The following is a 20,312-nucleotide window of genomic DNA, read 5'->3' as shown; positions in this document are numbered from 1 at the left end:
GACTTCGTGGCACAGCCATTTTTGGCACTGGCCACAGTCTTCAGCCAAACACGGTAAATGCATTTTGGTTCATTAAAAAGAAGTACAAATACTTTAAAAGTAAACTGCTGCCACCAGTTTGTCCTAGGCACACTTGTACAGTCACGAGGGTGGCTAGGGCCATAAAACAAAAGGACCACTATACGCTGTACTGTAAGGTACTTGGCACATAGATAAAAAGTTACCTAGAAATGGCAACATAGTCAGAGACTAAGGGAAACATAGTTTCCCAGTACTGACAGCCTGAAGGATGTGTCAGTTTCCACATAACAGATGAGCAAAACCCCATAGGAGTGCAACAGAAGGCTGCGCTCCACTGGAAAAAGTCAGGTTAGGTAAGCCAAACAAAAGCAGAAGGTTTGGGGGGGGGGTCCATAAATGTAGGGGAAATTGCACCTAAGGGAAATCTTTCCTAACAGGTACTATGAGACTGTGGGTGTGGTTTGTGTGGTTGATTCTGCGTACCAAAAGTAGACAGGGTTCAGTCCCTATGGGATGCAGGACCCAGGTGCATCTGTCTTCCATCGCCACATTGCATTCTTCAATCTCCGACGTTGAACCACTTATATAATCTAGCCCTAATAGGAGGTTGTTCTTTTTTCTTTGTTTGCTCTGTTGCACTAACCATGACCGTGTTTTGAGGGTTAAGAATAGACTTCACTTTTGTTACCTTGATGAATGGTTATGAGGTGGAATTTTACTACTTGATTACTTCTGTAGTTGTACTACTGACTATCTTTGTTGTTGTACAAAGTAGACCTCTCTGGTCACATGACGCAGGCGGAGTAATAGCACACCCGTTTGACATGAAGCACTGCAAAGTGGCAAGGAGTTCAGTTTCTGGCAGGATAGGCTGCGACTTTATATTTTCCGCAGTGGAGTCAGTCAGCGTGCTAAGCTGGTATGCTTTACATTACTAAGGCCCCCAGGAGGCGGCCTAAGGAAGAAAGTTCAAATGACCCTTTAACAGTGGTGGACCTCGGGCCACATGACATGGGAGTACTAATACGTCCATTCGGCACCAAGTGCCATGAAGTGCAGTTTGTGGCAGTTTGTGTCAGGGTGTGGTTGGTGGTTCACCTCAAGCACTGTTATGGTACTGGATGTAATATCAGTGCCCAGAGTGTTTGCCTTTGGAAGAAATTGGTAGCCTCCTTCTTTGATTCATCTTTATTGATTGTTTACAGTCACTCATGGAAGCCTGGTTATAACCTACGGAGCAAAGGTAAAGGCATAGGGAGCATACATTACGCTATCTACAGTCCTACTCTGATGCCTGCAGATGTAACTCCTTTGACTGGGTGCCTACCTGACATGAACTCCCCCGGCGTGGGTTTGAGTGGTCAGGAAGGATGGTCTGAAGTAGAATGTGAAAATCTGACAGAATTAGGCTATTAAATAATGGCGCCTATGACTTTGACACCTTACGATAATTAATTAAATTGATGGTAGTTATGACAGGATCTCTAAATATTTGGCAGATTTAATATCAAGAAATAAACAATAACGGACTACTTTCCAACTGAGAATCATATGTCCTCTGACAGTGTAACCGCCCAACCCATTCGCTCACAACAGCTCTCTCCAAAGGGTGATGATATAATCCCGTTTGGGGATGTAGACCCCTGCAACGTTGTTCACTTTTCTATCTGAAGAAGAGAACTGGGGGATTTAAGTGCATCACTAGAAACGATTTTAGCCTTCAGAGGGTGTAATTGATGTCTTTAATTCCCCAATATTATTGGAGGAAGGATGGGGAAACCATCTCAGGGGGAGAAGAGGGAAGCTGAGGAACTCGCTCCTATTATGGTGCTGAATTTTGTTCTGCAATAATATTCCTGGCTTTATGATATCATTAGTATTGATGTGCGTAATCAAGGCAGTGGAGTACATTTCTAACGAGTATTTTATGAAACCATTAAACTGACTGAGTTTTGACATTTTGGAATTGGTCCCTTAATAAATTCGATAATTTCACATCTAAATTCAAGACTTAAACTGAGAATGTTCTTGAGCTGGGTTACAACATCTGAGAAGCCTGAGGGTATCCTCACTCTAGACCCCCTGGATCCTCTTCTCAGATGGCCAGGGAAAGGCTATCATGTTTGGATCCCGACCCTGGGGGTGGAGAAGCGAGGGGGGATCATTTGGGTGGAGGGTCCTCGAGGATTGGGAGTGGGGTACCCTCAGGCGAGACATGGTATCCCCCCCCACCCAACCCACCAGGAACACCTCTTCTACAGCGCATTGCTAGAATAAGTAAAAAGCACATTTTTGAATACACAGATTTCTCGTCACCTGCATTGGAGCACCCACCATCCAGCCTGCATTGGTTGCTGCTTTCGTTTTTGTGAAGAATAACTGTTTCAAAGGCGTAGCAGGCCGATTAAACGCCTGCCCCGAGTGCACGTTTCCTCCTGTACCTTATGTGTAAACACAAAGCACCAAGCTCTCACTTCGAGATCCGCTTTTGCCAGGAACTATGCAGTGTTGGGTTTTGTCCACAAGATGGTGCTTTGCCTATTTGATGTCTGAATTAAATGAACCTCTAAACTGGGTCGAATTTGGAACTATTCATAATCCTAAATACTGGCTTTTATTTTCACAGCCCCTCTGCTAACAAAGCAAAGGTTAGAGCAGCGCACAGAAAAATGATGATTTTGAATCACCCTGATAAAGGTAAGGTTCTTGGAAGTTTTTTGATGAAAAACAAAGTGCAAAGCAAGCGTGTTTGTAGCATTGAACTTTATGACCATCGCACCTTACTTGCACTAGCGGCACATTTTCCGATAATGTAGTCATGTCAAAGCTTAGTCTGGTTGGAGTAGATTAGAAAATACAGTGCGTTAGATAAATATGTTTCCTTTTTTTCAGAAATACAATGGTGTTAGGGGCAGGGGCGTTGCTAGGTATGGAAAAGATCCAGGGCTACAGTAATTTTGGGTCTGTCGGGAATCAGCGCTAGCTAGCCTTTTGGTTGTAGCCCCTAAGCTTCGTTAGCCCCTTAAGCCCCCCTAGCAACGCTTTTGGTTAGGGGGCCAAGGGTCGCCGGCCTCCACCATGTGAGGATACCCTATCGTGCAGGACGGCCCGATGGGCCCATTATCAGAACGCATCTTATGGTGCATTGAGCACCAGTGTCCGTTTGCAACTGCTGAGCTGACGCAAGTGACCCCCAACATGTGACTCAGCGCAAGCTCAGTGGCTCGTTGCTGACGTCACAACATCCCATGCCAATGGTAAAAACAAATGGCATGTGTTACAGTGACCGCTAAAACTCACCCTCCACTCATGGGTCATTTTGGCACACTACTATACACACTCTTTACAGGGGGTCCACTACCAAAGTTTGGGTGGTTCAGTGTATTATCTTGTGAGTGATGGTGGTAAGTCCTTGACCCACTTGCAGTTCTAGCAAACACTGATGACATGCTATTTTACTGGGCCTACTTTAAGCAGGAGAGTCATACGCAGGATCAATACACACTACTACTGAGTCCACTTTAAGCGTAGCACATTTACAATAGCACTGCATTGTAAACAAGGCTCGTTATCATATTATGAACTTATAAATATATATACATTGGCCTGTAACACACACCTGTGGAACCTCAACACTTCATTAGTCCAGCAAAGATCAGGGAGAGCCCCACTAGGCGCAAAAGCTGCGCTGGGGCGACAGGGGCCACATCGCAGGTTGGTCATGGGGCAGCCCCTCATTCTTAGTCCACAAGAAAGTGGGGATCGCCCCACTGGCTGTAAAAGCTGTACCGGGGACACCAGGTCCACATCGGCAGGTCACCACGGGGCAGTCCCTCTTTGTCCATTCACCATATGTGGAGTGCGCTCCACTAGCTGGCAAAGCCGATCCCTATGATACGGGGGGCCACACCGGCTGTTGTCTCGCAAACAAGTCACTGCTCCGTCTGGGCTGAGCGTGCAGGCTGCCCTTACAGAGCCGATGGAGGGTCTTTGCATCCCCCCGCTCCCAATACTGCAGGATGGTCCATCCGGCGGGGCCTAGGTGGCTCATACACCTTGCGGCAGACAGTCTGGAGTCTTTCAGGCCCCCTCTCCCGCATGAGGATGGGGCCAAGGGTATGGACACTCTCCTTGAGTCCCCCATCATGTGGAGAAAAGCTGACGGCAGTGGGCATGGGTGCACCCGGGTTGCCCCAGGCAGGCGTTCTTTCTCGCTACTCCATTGTGGCTTGCAGCACAGGAGCTGTCACGGGCAGCAGTCATGGCCGAGCAGTGCCCAGGTACCCCCAAGTGGGATGTCATCCCCAAGCATTGCGACAGCGGTCAAGTCCCGTCACGTCTTCTATTGCGCCCCGCTTTGCCTCCCTCAGTGCGGCAGCGGGCCGCTTCTTCACTCCCCCTGCGGGAGCTTCCTTATTGATGGGGGTCCTCGCCACTTCTTTTCCTGGATGCCGTGCAAGCTGCGCATCCATCTTGTTTTGCCCCTCCCCCCGGCGGGAGATGGTGGCCAGGAAGGCCGGAGCTAAAACAGTCCCCAGTGTTAATGGGGTGAGCTGGCCATAGACATCGCACCAGCTCCCCCGTCTGATGCTCTGGGACACCAGTATCAAAAGGCCCAGTGCCTCGGGGGTCGGAAGGGTGGGGGCTGGCCATGGACATCGCACCAGCCCCACCCTGCAGTGCTATGGGACGCCAGCACTGGGGAGGCCATGTGCCTTTAGGGGTGCCGGGCTAGAGCTCCCCCAGCTCCTGTGGACCCTAGCTGCCTCCCTGGCAGGGTAGCCCCATGGCACCCTGGCCTGCAGGCCCTGATTGGACAGGGTGGGCCTGCAGGCCACAATAAGACAGACTCAGTTTGCTTCTCTCATGGAGTCTGCAGCCGTACTGTTGTACGTGCCTGCAGGGCTACCTTTTATTAGCTTGCGCCATGACAAAGTCATGGCCCATCTTAAAAGGGCAATACACGGGGGAGGGGCGCACCCCCTTAAAGGGGCAATACACACAGGAGGGTTCACTATACAACACCCAGGTGGCCAAGTGCTGTGCCGCGGCTCGCAGGCCACGCTGGGCACGGCCTGGCTCCCCCTTCAGGGCGCAGCGATCCATCATTTTCCTTTCCTTCTTTTTTTTGCATTTTCACCGTCAGCAGCGCCCAGGCCCAGTGACCGTCATCACCAGTTGTTAGGGGGACGGGGGCCACAGGCCCCGACAATGTGAGGATGCCTTGCCGTGCAGGGCGGCCCGATGGGCCCATTGTCAGGGCGCAGCTCGTGGTTGCAATGAACAGACAAACACCATTGCCCGTGTGCAACTGCCGAGTGGAAGCCCGCTCAGCACCTTTATGAGCATGGGACCCCAACATGTGACTCAGCGCGAGCCCTGGGGCTCATTGCTGATGTCACAACATATGTTTCCTTTTTTTCTGAAATACAATGGCATATGTAAAATCGTTTTTGGAAAGAGTGCTGTGCATGTTGGTCGATTAGCTCTAATTTAAAACCCGAAACGGAAACATTGAGAAGGCATGACGTACCTTAGAATATGGGTCGCCGCGCATCCACACCCATATCCAAACAAGACTGGAACACGTGTTCATTATATTGTGCAGTAAGGAGAAGAATCCGATATATGCCTGTGCAGGCTGCATTCACGTTCTCTCGAAATCACCCCCTCACAAAAATATACACGAAGCTGAAGGGTACATTGAGAGAGTACATAAAGCCAGCATTTAGCAGCGAGCCTGCCTGACGCCTGCTGACAGGTTATAGTCAAACAAAAATACCTCTTACTAAAAGCTAAAATCCCAGAGAGCTCTCGCATCAATAGCGATGCCTGCTCGTTCTCTGAAAGTACCCGGATATGAAAAGTATGCAATGCACACATCCCCGTAAGTGCACTGTGAGGATCCTTCTTTCACTGTGATTCCAGTGCTAGCAAACCTAACACGTTCTATTTGCTTCCACATGAAAGGTAACGAGGGGCCATGGGAGCGGCTGAGGCAAGGAACCTTTCCCCGAGGCATTGCTTGGAGAATTGATCATGTTATACTCTTGGTCCTGCTACATCTCTTCTCAATATCTGAGATTAAAGCCGCCTTGTGGTCAGTACCAGAACAGGCGCCAAATCAACTCATGGCAAGGTCTACAATGCATCCTGCACACACACACCCAGTGGTGAAAGTGGAAAAAAGGAACTAGTGGTCCTCTGGCTGCATACAAAAAGGAGGGATTGGGATGGTCGGGCAGATGTGGGTTAGGGGGTGGTGTACAGGTGTCGAGTGGGGGAGGGGTGGCCAGCATCACCAACTTTGGCTCAAATTGTTGGATTTCAAGTGCTACAGTAATAATGTCTTATAGCGTTTACTTACAAAAAACACAAATTGCTTAATGAAGCCACATCACAACATGTACATCCTTATAGCAATATGTTAAGCCAAAACATATTATCATTGTGGCTTTAATTTTCCCATCCTGAATGGTAACCTATAAGTCCCAGAATGCAAGATAATGCCAACCTGAAAAATCTAGTTAAACCCACTGAACTTTAAGCGATTTAATACGTAATAAAAGTTGTGTAAGAAACAAAGATAGATATGCAGGTTCTGTGTCACAAACTTCCAGCTTGTGGTGATGTTCATGATGTTGAAAACATTTGATTGGTGACTTAATGTAACTTTATTTTTTTGTATATCATGATAGTAGACATCATGGATATTAACAAATCTTTAAATGGGCGCTTTGTATTGCTCACTTCAATGATCACAGATTTGCAAGGTAACCAAGCTCTTTGAGTTGGAAATGTCCGATCATACATATGAAAGGCTCTGCCACTGATAAAATAAATAATGTGTTTGCAACCTGAGCACCTTAACGACCTGCGGAGCCACGGATGCTGTGTGTGCGTGTCTGCCTCGCTGCGACTTGGGAAACTGGCACTGTTTGAATGTCCGCCCCGAACTGATTCTGTATTTCGCTCATGGGAAAGAAAAAGCATCAAGGACGCGTTTCTTGAGCCTTTGAACCAGAGTCAGCCTTAGGGGCGGGGCCGCTAGGTGTCCGCCCGGAGTGCCCTGCCATTAGCCCCCCACCACGCCAGTTTGGTGGAGTTTTTCATGGTCTCCCCGAGCGGGCATGGTGGGAGAAGGCGTAATAGGCGCCCTATTGAATTAAATGTGCTCCATTAATAATAACATTGGGGTCTGATCAGCACCTATTGAAACATCTGCCGGGCAGGGCACTGCGGCCGCTAAGGTCTGCCCTGCTGTGAACTAACGGTGCGCTCTGTAAAAAGCAAACAAACTAGTGGTACGGTGCACCAATGATTTATATTACACTTCCATCTCTGGACACACCCTCAATTTTCTCTCACCAGGTCAAAACAAAAAAGGTGCCACAGATGCATTTGCCCCACAGACATGTAGCTTAATGCTCTTTTACTGAGAGTGCAAAGGAATTACTTCGGTCCGGCAAGGGCTACTGTCTTCCATCAGTGTTTCATGCAGCAGACGGATGCGATTTAAGGAGGATCGCGGTTCCTCTAGTAGTTAGCTAATGAGGTCTACCTCCACAGGGCTGTGCCACTTGCCTCCGACACCTCAATCTTTTTCTATTCACTCTTTTTCATGAATTGATCACTGCGTGTGATCTCTACAGAAACAGATTCACCACATTTGTAGGTGCCAATAGCAAAGTCATTTGTCCTAAGTGTTTGGGAAGCCTTATCTCAGTGTTGTTGGACCACGTCTCACAACACTGCTTGCCTTTATGTTCTATTGCTATAAGACCCTGTGGTGACAAGGTTGCCATATTGTAAATGGTGCATAGGAAAAATGATTAACGAATGACAGGCCTCAGATTTTTATAAGAACAGGTGTCTCATCGCCCTGAGCTAGTACTCAGGGTGAGATCACGTCCATGCACTAGACACAGCTTCGGGTATTGTGAGGTGCTGAAAAAAGTACACACACTTCAGAGACAGTTTTAAATAACACCACATTTTCGCATTACATTTGACGTTTTGGTTTATGCACAGTTTTATGAATGTATGTTTTTTGTATTTCTTTGTTTATGTTTGAATTGTTTATGCACAGCAGTGCAGGGGATTGGGGTGTGAAAAACAATGAAAAAAGGGAGAAAAAAGAATTGTAATGAATTCTCAAAATAATTACGATTGAATAAATAATAAATATTTTTAAATACAAAAAAGAGGTATTGTTTGGTATGAAACAATGTCCATCCAAGCAAATTCTAATGAGTGTAGAGAGTCTAAAAGTAAATTACATTGCTGTGCCAGTAGACATTAAAATAAGAGTAAAGGAGGCTCTTGCCAAGGTTCTGTTAGAAGCAACATTTTGGTTGTGCAATAGATTATGTTCTATTGGGCCTCGGGATATGTGCTGTGTCTTTTCATTTGACACAGCCCTGTGGAGGTAGAGAGCAATAGCTAACTACTAGAGAACCCTCAGTCTTCATAAAATGTTTCATTTGATCCGCTCAAGCGGGGTATCTCCAACGGCAGGTTGTTCTTGATATTTGGGTCTCATCTTGGATTTTTCAGTGCCATATACTGGAATTCTGCAAACTCTAGAGTGTTCTGGAAATATCATACTGCAAGCTTATTGGAATGTCAAGCTTACTTGAAATGTCCAACTGTGAGCTTCCTGGGTGCGTGCAGCTTGCCAAGAATGCCCAGCTTCCTTGGAATGTTAAACTGGGATCTTCCTAGGAACTTCCAACTGGGAGCCTACTGTGAATATCAAACAGGGAGCCATCTGGAAATGACAAAAACGGAGTTTACTGGAAATGTGAAACTGGGAGCTACTGAGAGTGTCATGCTTACTGGAAAGCAGTTCATATGGAAATACAGAGGATCCCCATTACCCAGAAAGGAGATGGGAACAACTTAATATACAATAGAAAGTTCCTCTTCCTGGGATAAATTAAACCACACTTGGAATTTCATTAAAAACAAAAAGAGTGATCGCCTACATTAACTAGCCTATAAATCAGCGTTAACGGGTATATAAACATGTATGGATCAAGTAGGGACAACTGATTTGTTGCCTAGCCATAAAATAATTTGTATTTATACATTTGTATTCAATTATTGTAACATGCTTGCCTGTTATTGAATTTCGATTATTTTATTGCAAAAAATTACATGCATGGTTATGTATTTACTTGAGTATTGTTTATGTTGAACATTTTGTTGTTGTTTCATCTTCATATGATATTTGTATTGACGTGCCATTTTATGTATTGTCTTTAATTCTCTAGTGTTTATTCGTGAATTTGTGATATAGTTGTAAGTATTCTGGTCTTTTTGTGAATCATTGAAAGGCAAATGCAGGGGAGTGAGTTGTCGTGCCTTGAATTTCCAAGTGTTATCCTGGCAGGAGGTGTCTTCTCTTACTGGAAACGTGCATGGAGAGCTGGGACCTGTTACACACCATTGCAAACTGTTTTGTGGTTTATTTAATCAGAATGGTTATCATTTTTCTTTAGGAGACATTTAAATTGTTCCCTACGCTGAAGCAGTACCTTCATGTCTTGTTTTCTTGTTCTTTTTGTCTTCTCCATGGCTTAGTGCCTTGGCCATTCTTTGGGTTGACTTCTCCTTGTATTGGTATCTAGTTTACTTCTCCTTGTTTGGATAAGGGTCCAGGCCTCTCTCCTTTACTCATATTTGCCCAGGGTTAGGACCTCCTCCTTTTTTCCTTCACCTCAACGTTAAGTCCTCTCTATTTTCCTTGGCCAAAGCTTCAACCATGTAGGCCTTTGCTTGGTTCAATTTTCCTTATAACAGGAATTTGATCTTTTCTGTTTCATCTCTCTCATTGTCAGGTGCTTCTGTTCTTTCGCTTTCGTGGTTTTCTTTGTCATTCACCTCAATCCCTACTCATTCTCAGGGACTTTATTCTGAGTGCCTGCTTTTTACCTTGGACACTTTTTATGGCCGTTGTCCGAGTTGGCTCGACCCTAGTCTTCTGTGTTCTTGCTCTCTTTTCTAAGAGCCTTTTTCTCCTCAAAAGGTTCTTTTTTCTCCTGCTTTGCTTCACCACCCCAAACCTCCTTGTGGAGTGGTTCCTTGGTTTTACAGTCCTTTGGGTTTCCCTCCAAACCTTTTCTTCCACCTCCTTTCTTGTCTATTTTGAGATGCCTTGCTACGTGTTCCTCTCGGCTGAAGCCTCTCCTTTTTGGCTCTCTTCCTTTCAGGCTTTCTTCTCCTCTCCTATCATATAGCCCTCTGATTTCTTCTGATCTCTATGTCTCTGCCATAAACTGTATTTGTGCTATCCTTTCATTGCCCCTCTAGTCTTCCCCCTGTCCTTCTATGCTTCCCTCGTTCCTCTATTGTACCCACTCAATACACGAGCAAGCATCTTCTCTTAATTCTTCCTTTTTTTGTGCTGCCAGGATTCCAATCTCTCCCTCCTTGTGGTTTCGCAAACGTTCTCTTTGTCTGTCTTTCCTACTTCTTTCTTTCTCTCCAGCCTTATTTGCCTCACTCCCTCCCCCTTTCCCTCTCTGGATTTTACTACCTCATCAACCCACTTTGCCACAGTGTTTCCTGCATTTTATCTTTCCCTTTTTCCCGAATCCTTACTGTGCAGAGGTTTCGATATCTTGAAGGAAGAGGGAAGCGACCTCTACTCACAGCATAAACCTAGTAGTGTATGTTGTAGAAACTGGTTTGTAGCAAAATGCCAATGGGGCATCTCTTTGCAGACAGTGCTAGTTTAATTGTACAACTCCCTGGCCTGACCTGAAGTGAAGAGTGAAATACTGGCTAGGATACGCCGCTTGCTAGAGAGGATCTGTTTGCCAAGAAAACTGATGAGGCCCTCCAGACCATCAAGACAGAAACTGATACTGCATGTGTCTTGGGAGCAGTATAGAGACGGGAGGGTCTTTAGGACTTTTTGAGGGGCTAAAGGAAGAAGCACTGCAAACAGGAGTTTGCTAGCATATAGCCATCAGGGATACCAACAAAACTCTCAGTCTTACAGGAAAAGAAAATATTTTTGATTATGTATAACACAAAGGCCTGTGACTCAGCGGTCCACGTCAAAGATGGCAAAACAAATAAAAGACGGCATTAGCAGATCTCACAAAGAATTAGGGTTTTGAACATGCAGGTCAGTAGTTCAGTGGCTTCAACAACCGCTAACACAGCACACACACTGATTGAAGGCATTGATGCGACTGCATGTCTTGCAAGCCTGCATCTGCTCCATTCATCCATGTAAAAGGCAAAGCACTTGCAAATCCAAATCCGTCTGGCAGTATGATTCTGGACAAGGTGGAGTCTCTTGATGAGCTTTGGTGGTAATTGCAGCAGTCCAGGTGAGGAACAGTCAGTCAATGCGCCAAATTAGATTTCTGTTGATGATCCAGAAGTTTTGTGAGGTTTTTCATTAGGAGGAGATCTTAACGGTGGTATCATAAGGGCAGCTGAGTGGCCTGCTGTCATCCAACCTTCAAACAAGGTTCTCCCTGATGAGGTTTAGAGGAATACCTAGCTTCAAAGGGTATATTTCTTACTTGTCTATATGGTGAATATTGTGGGATCTGCATTACACATTTTCAAGATGGGTGATGCAGTCTTGCTTAAATGCTGATGGGTCTGATCCTGAATTAAGAGACCTGTTATACAGGATGGTGTTGGATGGAAACAGATTTTATATGTTGTCTAATAAAGGCGAATGGGCTTCAGTCAATGTGTAGAAGGGAGTTAAATCTAGTCAGTTAACACAACTGTGCATGAAGATGTAAAAGCTGTTTAGTGGTATGACTCTAAATACGCCACAATATGGCATTATTGATCGAACTAGATTTTGATTGAATCATCATACTGGATCATTAGGCATGCCGTCAGAAGACATGTGCACAATTGCTTATATGGATTTAATAAGCTACATAATGTGCATATAATTATTTACCAAATCAAAAGTTGCGCCAAATGTCCAAACATTGATTTAATCCTGTCAGCTAACGCAACTGTACATGGTGTAAAAGCTTTCTGATGTATCCTAGGTGAGGTAATAAGACAAGGAGCAGGAACCAGACTGACCCAGGTAAGTAATAAACAGAAACAGGATGCTTTATTCTTCAAGTTACAGCTTAGCAGTATAGAGGTGAGGGAGAAGGTAGCTTACATCCACTTATCTCCACGTCCATAACTGACATTCCCTGGAACCTCCAGTTGCCCAGGGTTCCACATATCTCACAGCATTCTAACAGGCCTCTCACTGCAAACACTCAAGACTCATACACTGTAGTCACAACACGTCTCCTTCCCTAAAAAACAAAACATTTGTGAAGGACACTCCTTCACATGCCATAACAAACAACTACAACAAAACTAAACTCCTCCTACCCTGGCCTGCCACGCCAGGGTCTCTGTACTGCCACTACCAAGCACACGCTTGCCACACATGGACAAATAAATAGACCTACAAAATCAACCATCAGAAAGAAACTGGAATTCCTTCTGCCAGGTACTGCCACTCCCTGACCACAGGTCTGTTACACCTGAGTACTGACCTAACCCCACCACCGGGGCCAAACTCAATGGCCAAACCAACGTCCTGGGCAGCCATCTAAAATAAACTAAAAAACACAACATCCAAAGACAATCTAAACCTCATTCCTTCTCTCCCAAGAACACACATAAAAGAATGAAGTGGATAGAAAAATTACTTCCAAAACAAAGAGCACACTAAACAAATGTGTGCAACCACACAGACATGGTGTGAACAAATACACAGACCTTGTGTGAGGCCCACAAGTGTACTGTGCAAAATTCATGCAAGCACAAAATAATAGGACAAATGCAAGCAAAAACACTAAATAATTTTTAAAACAATTTTAAACAAGTTGGGATGTCTAATAGTTCTTACCAGTGTTTAAAACGTCAAGGTCTAACATGAAACACATGCCACCACATAAACTTCACTAGTACACCTCAATTACACTAGTAAACTACCTTGTGTGCCAAATAGGAACTCCCTCTTTTAAATAACGGAATTCTAATCCAATATCTACTAATCAAATTGGCAACACAAACCCTAACTCTGCTCTTCAACTAGATGGGTCCCTCCGATCAAACATACGACTCGTAACGCAACTAACTTGAATGCTCCCACCATCTATGCATCTCAATTTCTACATACACGTCCACTCTGATCAAACACACGACATATGTAGTAACTACATCTAAACTGGATGCTCTCACGCTTGCATCTCAAGCTTCACCTCTAGTGAATTATTAATTTACTGACACTCTAACCTCTTGATTTCCATGTGGGCAACACATCTGGCCAGCATGTGAGCCACTACTTAAACTTCATGCACATTATCTCACCTAAATGCACACACTTCCACTCATACTGCATAACTCATCATGCACATCATAAACTGCATTACATTTCATATTACTAAAAGTGCTAATATTTCCTAAAAACTTCATGCACGTTTCTACCTAAACGTGCACATTGCACATTTACATGTACTGTAGATTCTGCACTATAACTCTACACTCATTATTCACTTTAGAAACAAATGTGCATGCATTTTGGGACTAGCACTAGGCAGAGCAGTATGGATCCGGCACTGCTCCGTCTGTTTACACTGTGCATGTGGTTCAACATCATAGTAATGGCATCATTACTAACTATTAGCACACATCTTCACTGCTACTCATTAACACTAAATTCACAGCTCATCACAGCACTGAATGCATTATCACAACCGCTGTGCACACGACACTCTTCATTTAAAACACTACAACATCTTTGCAGCATTTGTTATGCATGTCAAGATGCACCATTACCCTGCATTTTTACTTCATTATTTGTTGCTCCAAACTCCTAACTTTATGACTCTATTTATGCAGCAATAGCACAATCCATCCACGGACGGGGCTGCCGTCACTCTGTAACTATACATAAATGCAACATTCACTGTTGCCATGAGAACTTCCCCAACGTGTTCTCGCATACGTGTCATATAAACTGCTTGTTGGACTCTTCATGTCCCTCCAGTCAGCCGGCACCTTTACCAAACAACGTTTCATTTTAGTAGCTCTGCTGCATAAACCTTGTGAAAAACAAAAAGAAAGGCAGCAATCTGTAATCCTTTTGTTGCTCTCGCCATCGCTGTGCCAACATAGCTTCAACCCATTACCTTGCCTGCAACAAACTCATGTGTTGTTTCCCTCGTGGTATCAACAAGAATCCACTTCGAAGCATCAAGTCTCCTGGGGAACACACACGGCTGCTGCAAAAGCTATGATGGATGATACATGATATGCTCTTCTGCTTGTCACCACGTCCAGCGCGGCATGCGCAATAAAGTTCAAACTGCATCTTCTTAATGCCGACTACGACATTGACGGGCATACTTCCCAGTATGTCATCATGTTTAAGCACGCTCGGAGGGGCTTTCTTCTAATGCACATTCTCTGAACACAACAGGGAGAGGAATGATGGCGTCGGGTCTTATCTTTGCGTTCTAACGGCATGGCTGCAATGCAGGGCCCATTCGGCGCGTGCGACACCGATGGGCCCCCTTCACCCACTCCATGAGCCCCAAACTTGTTCGCCCATTTTTTATTTTATAAATCACAGTGCCTTCAGGCAAACTCATCCACTCATGGACTACATGTCCCACAATGCTGCATTTCTTCGTAGGGCAACAGCGCTCAAACCAGCAGCTGACCGTGGCCTCTCGATATAATCCAGCAGTGTGTACACTTTTCTGGTTGCCTGCATGGGTGCGCCTCAACCCAGCCATGTATCTTCCATAACACAGGACCTACAGTGTCCTGGTCCTCTCTTCGTCTTCACACAGCATGGATACTTCCAGGTTTCTAACACCATATTGGAGTAACAGACACAGAGCTACAGTTGGGAACCCATGTACAAGTTTAAGGTGACATGTCCCTACCATGTCGACTCTAGGAAAAACAATATGCACTCAGGCAGTCATACAGAAGATACCCTCACGTGGAAACAATGGGAGAAACTCACCAAGAGGGATGTTCCTTGCCCAGTTGTCGAAAAGCTGCCATGCATAAATTGTGCGCAACATCAATGTACATTAAACAAAGTCTTATAACAGAAAAAGAATGTCCGAAAGAAGATACATGACCCTTTGCTGAAATGATATGAAAATACTTAAGAATAATGATGTAACTGTTACAAATACAAAGAAGAATGAAGTGACCGCTTGGGCAAAAACTCTAAGAGGCCGATTCATGGAATAATTAGCGCGGCGCAAGTGGGCAAAAACGTGCGATTCGCAGTGGAATAGCGAAAATCGCAGTGAACGTGCGAAAATCGCACGAAAAGCAGCGCACGTCGATTCATGGAAGGCCGTGCGCGAGAAAACCAGCGGATGTGCGAAAAAAAAGTGCGCGGCGCACGTTGGCGCACGTTGGCGCACAGGCCATCTAACAGCGTGCGCCAGGTCACAGCGAAAATCGCACAGGCCACAGCGAAATTCGCACATAGCGCGGCGCACGCAATAAAAGTAGGCGGAACACGGGCGTAACACTCGGAATGGGGAACAACTTGCCAAAACGTGGGCGTCACGGGGGAAGTACAGGGCACAAGTGCGCGGAACGCCCACACGCTCGCCTACAACACGTATTCATGGAATAGAATAGGGGAAAAAAGCGCACGCTCAAACCAGCGCACAGGCACAAACACGACCGCCACAAGAAAGGAGGCGGTAGCGTCTCTGCGGCTGTAAGAAATGTGCGCCAAAAGGTGCGCCAACAAATAGCACCTATATACTGCCATGATGAATGTCCCATACTGTGGCCCTCCAGGAAAAATGACGTGCAAAGGGGTACCCACAAACACGGACACCCGCTGACAAAAAATACGTGTGCATGTATACCGGGATGCGCGGGAAGTGTCACATGCGATTTGCAGGGTACGTGCATCACAGGGGTTCGCGTGAAGTTATTCACACGATCGGGCCTGGGGGAGCGGGCTACGTGTATTACAGGGGTTCGCGTGAAGTTCCTCACGCGATCGGGCCTGGGGGAGCGGGCTACGTGTATTACAGGGGTTCGCGTGAAGTTCCTCACGCGATCGGGCCTGGGGGAGCGGGCTACGTGTATTACAGGGGTTCGCGTGAAGTTCCACACGCGATCGGGCCTGGGGGAGCGGGCTACGTGTATTACAGGGGTTCGCGTGAAGTTCCTCACGCGATCGGGCCTGGGGGAGCGTGCTACGTGTATTTCAGGGGTTCGCGTGAAGTTTCACACGCGAATAGCCTGGGCGCGTGAATTTGAGGGGTGCGCGGGAATTTCCACACGCGATCGGGCCTGGGGGAGCGGGCTACGTGTATTACAGGGGTTCGCGTGAAGTTCCTCACGCGATCGGGCCTGGGGGAGCGGGCTACGTGTATTACAGGGGTTCGCGTGAAGTTCCTCACGCGATCGGGCCTGGGGGAGCGGGCTACGTGTATTTCAGGGGTTCGCGTGAAGTTCCACACGCGATCGGGCCTGGGGGAGCGGGCTACGTGTATTACAGGGGTTCGCGTGAAGTTCCACACGCGATCGGGCCTGGGGGAGCGGGCTACGTGTATTTCAGGGGTTCGCGTGAAGTTCCACACGCGAATAGGCTGGGCGCGTGTATTTCAGGGGTGCGCGGGAAGTTCCACACGCGAATAGGCTGGGCGCGTGTATTTCAGGGGTTCGCGGGAAGTTCCACACGCGAATAGCCTGGGCGCGTGAATTTGAGGGGTGCGCGGGAAGTACCACACGCGAATAGCCTGGGCGCGTGAATTTGAGGGGTGCGCGGGGAGTTCCACACGCGAATAGCCTGGGCGCGTGTATTTCAGGGGTGCGCGGGGAGTTCCACACGCGAATAGCCTGGGCCCGTGTATTTCAGGGGTGCGCGGGAAGTCCCACACGCGAATAGCCTGGGCGCGTGTATTTCAGGGGTGCGCGGGAAGTTTTACACGCGAATAGCCTGGGCGCGTGTATTTCAGGGGTGCGCGGGAAGTTTTACACGCGAATAGCCTGGGCGCGTGTATTTCAGGGGTGCGCGGGAAGTTTTACACGCAATTTCTGCACGGTACGTGTATTTCAGGGGTGCCGGGGAGTCCCACATGTGATTTGACAGTGTGGGTCCTCCCAGGTGTACCCTGTACACCCTCCACGGCCCCTGCAGGCAGCCCACACCACAGGGGACTACCCTGCATCCCTGGTCATGTCCCGCAGGCAGCCCACCCAACATGGGCATGCCCCCCAGCAAAGGCACATGTCTCCTTGAACTAATGAACACCAACACATGTCCCCTTGCACCCCCACCCCCCAGCACTGTGGGGCACATGCCAGCAGTCCCCCACCCATGTCCAACTCATGTCTCCCACCACCCCCACCCCCCAGCCACCAGGGTCACCCTCCACCAGGGCCCCACTCATGTCTCCCACCACCCCCACCCCCCAGCACTGTGGGGCACCTGCCAGCAGGCCCCCACCCATGTCCAACTCATGTCTCCCACCACCCCCACCCCCCAGCACTGTGGGGCACCTGCCAGCAGGCCCCCACCCATGTCCAACTCATGTCTCCCACCACCCCCACCCCCCAGCACTGTGGGGCACCTGCCAGCAGGCCCCCACCCATGTCCAACTCATGTCTCCCACCACCCCCACCCCCCAGCACTGTGGGGCACCTGCCAGCAGGCCCCCACCCATGTCCAACTCATGTCTCCCACCACCCCCAAACCCCAGCCACCAGGGTCACCCTCCACCAGGGCCCCACTCATGTCTCCCACCACCCCCACCCCCCAGCACTGTGGGGCACCTGCCAGCAGGCCCCCACCCATGTCCAACTCATGTCACCCACCACCCCCAAACCCCAGCCACCAGGGTCACCCTCCACCAGGGCCCCACTCATGTCTCCCACCACCCCCACCCCCCAGCACTGTGGGGCACCTGCCAGCAGGCCCCCACCCATGTCCAACTCATGTCTCCCACCACCCCCAAACCCCAGCCACCAGGGTCACCCTCCACCAGGGCCCCACTCATGTCTCCCACCACCCCCACCCCCCAGCACTGTGGGGCACCTGCCAGCAGGCCCCCACCCATGTCCAACTCATGTCTCCCACCACCCCCACCCCCCAGCACTGTGGGGCACCTGCCAGCAGGCCCCCACCCATGTCCAACTCATGTCTCCCACCACCCCCACCCCCCAGCACTGTGGGGCACCTGCCAGCAGGCCCCCACCCATGTCCAACTCATGTCTCCCACCACCCACACACCCCAGCACTGTGGGGCACCTGCCAGCAGGCCCCCACCCATGTCCAACTCATGTCTCCCACCACCCCCACCCCCCAGCACTGTGGGGCACCTGCCAGCAGGCCCCCACCCATGTCCAATCCATGCCCCCCTGCACCTGGGTCCCAACATTCCCCAATCATGTCCGTAATGCCCATCCTCCCCTGCCAAAAGGCCCAACCAACTATCACACCCACCCACATATCAAAGGCAATTACATGTTACACCCCCAATGTAAATAATGCAATTTAACACATGTCTGTCACACACAATGGCTGCAAGTGAATGTCAAAACACCCAACATGACATGCCTGAAAGCAATGAGATGATACCACACATTGAAGATTAAAAAAATAATATGTATTGAACAGCAAATAAGAAAAAACACAAAGCAAATCAAACAAAACAAGATGAATGTCCATGAAAAAATTTTGAAAAAATAAAATAAGCCAATCAAGAAGATAATCCTGGGTCCATGAGCCCTACCAAATTAAACCTAACTGACTACTAACTAAAAAGGGAACTATATACAAAAAAGTGGTGCATTGTCCAATCGCAACCCAAAAAAAATTCAAAAAAACAAAGGAAACCTAACCCTAACTATACAACTATATACAAAGGCAGCGGGCTATTCGGACGGCTCACTGGTTGTTGTCATGGGCCAGGGCATCCTCGAACTCCTGCTCAATGGCTTGGAGGCGGGCATGTTCCCTGGCCCCGAGGTCCCGCAGGGATAACGCAGTGTCAAGCTCAAACTCCCTGCGAAGACCCTCGAGGCACTCAGCCCGCCTCAGCGCCCTCCGCATGGAGTCCTCCGCCCTGACCATCGTGAGCCGTTCCTCCTCTGCCCGCTGCCGCTCCGCACCTATCCGCTGGCACAACCTCTCCCACACGGAAGCCACTCCCATTCCAGGGTTCTCCTGCCCTCCGGCCGATGCCTGCACCCCTGATGTTGATGGCCCCGAGCCATGATGCCTCCCACGTTGAGCCTGCTGCTGCCTCCGACGCAACTGCCTGTGCCAGCACGACGGCATCCAGGCTGATGGAAACCACCGACGCCGTCGTGCACGTGCCCTGCCCGATGATGCCGTCACATCCTCCATCTGCTGGGGTCCAGTTGCTCTGGTGTCCACCCCTGCTGGATCTCTGACTCCCGACTGTGGCAGGGATGGGATCCCCACCGAGCTGGCTGCATTGGTCGGGGCAGGTCCACAGGGGGCCCTGGTGGCATCTGGGCTGGAAGACGGCAAGGAGAACGACTGGTGGATAGCCTGCACAGAGGAGGAGAGGGCCGCCACATTGGCCAACACATGCAGGAAACCCCCGAACATGGCCGATCCCAATTGGGCCACGTCGGCACGGTGCACTTCGTGATGACGTGCGTGCTCCTCCCGGGAAGCACGCACGGCATCACGAATCGCAGCCGTGCGCAACGCGACCCCAATCAGGACCTTCTCCGCACGGCCAGGGGTTCCCACGTCCGCAGGTGGAGGGGAGTCAGGTGACATGGACATCCCCTCTACCTGCGGACAGGCCTGGGACGGGGCATCCCTGCTGGTGCATGGTGGTGCACTCACAGGGTCAGGGACAGCGACATGCACAGGCCCCTCCACGGTGACCTGTGCTGCCTCCTGCCCCTGGCCCTGGACTGCACCACTTGCACCAGCAGGGATGCCCCCACCAGGCCCCATGTGTGCCCCAGTGGCGGCCTCCTCCTCCTCTGTGCAAACCACCAACCTGGATGGCTCCTCACCGTCTCCCACCGTAGCAGGCCCCTGTGGGGGCTCACCCACCCCTTCCGCTGCAGCCGTGGGGGCATCCCCGCCGCCTTGCTCCACAGCGCCGTCTCCGCCCTCTTCTTCACTAGCCGCTGCGTAGAGGGAGACAAAGAACACAAGCATCAGGGCACTGTACAATGGTCCCCTAGACAGGAAGCAATAGCAGATGAGCACCACTGTCAAAGTACACGTCCATCATGTCCCTCCACAACACATG

At 48.8% G+C, this 20,312-nt stretch overlaps 1 protein-coding gene across 1 annotated transcript in view; it reads left to right on the top strand.

Annotated features, from left to right (window-relative positions):
* Positions 1–20,312, top strand: part of DNAJC15 (DnaJ heat shock protein family (Hsp40) member C15) — a 183,533-nt gene that overhangs the window by 68,743 nt on the left and 94,478 nt on the right. Inside the window, exon 5 of the mRNA XM_069639241.1 lies at positions 2,648–2,718. Within this exon, the coding sequence (XP_069495342.1) occupies positions 2,648–2,718 (71 nt within the window). The remainder of the gene's footprint in view (positions 1–2,647; positions 2,719–20,312) is intronic.

Source organism: Ambystoma mexicanum, chromosome 7q (assembly GCF_040938575.1).
Source record: "Ambystoma mexicanum isolate Mex_15411 chromosome 7q, UKY_AmexF1_1, whole genome shotgun sequence".
Classification (NCBI taxonomy): domain Eukaryota; kingdom Metazoa; phylum Chordata; class Amphibia; order Caudata; family Ambystomatidae; genus Ambystoma; species Ambystoma mexicanum.
Note: the sequence above shows the minus strand (reverse complement) of the source record. Positions and strands in the feature narration are given on the sequence as shown.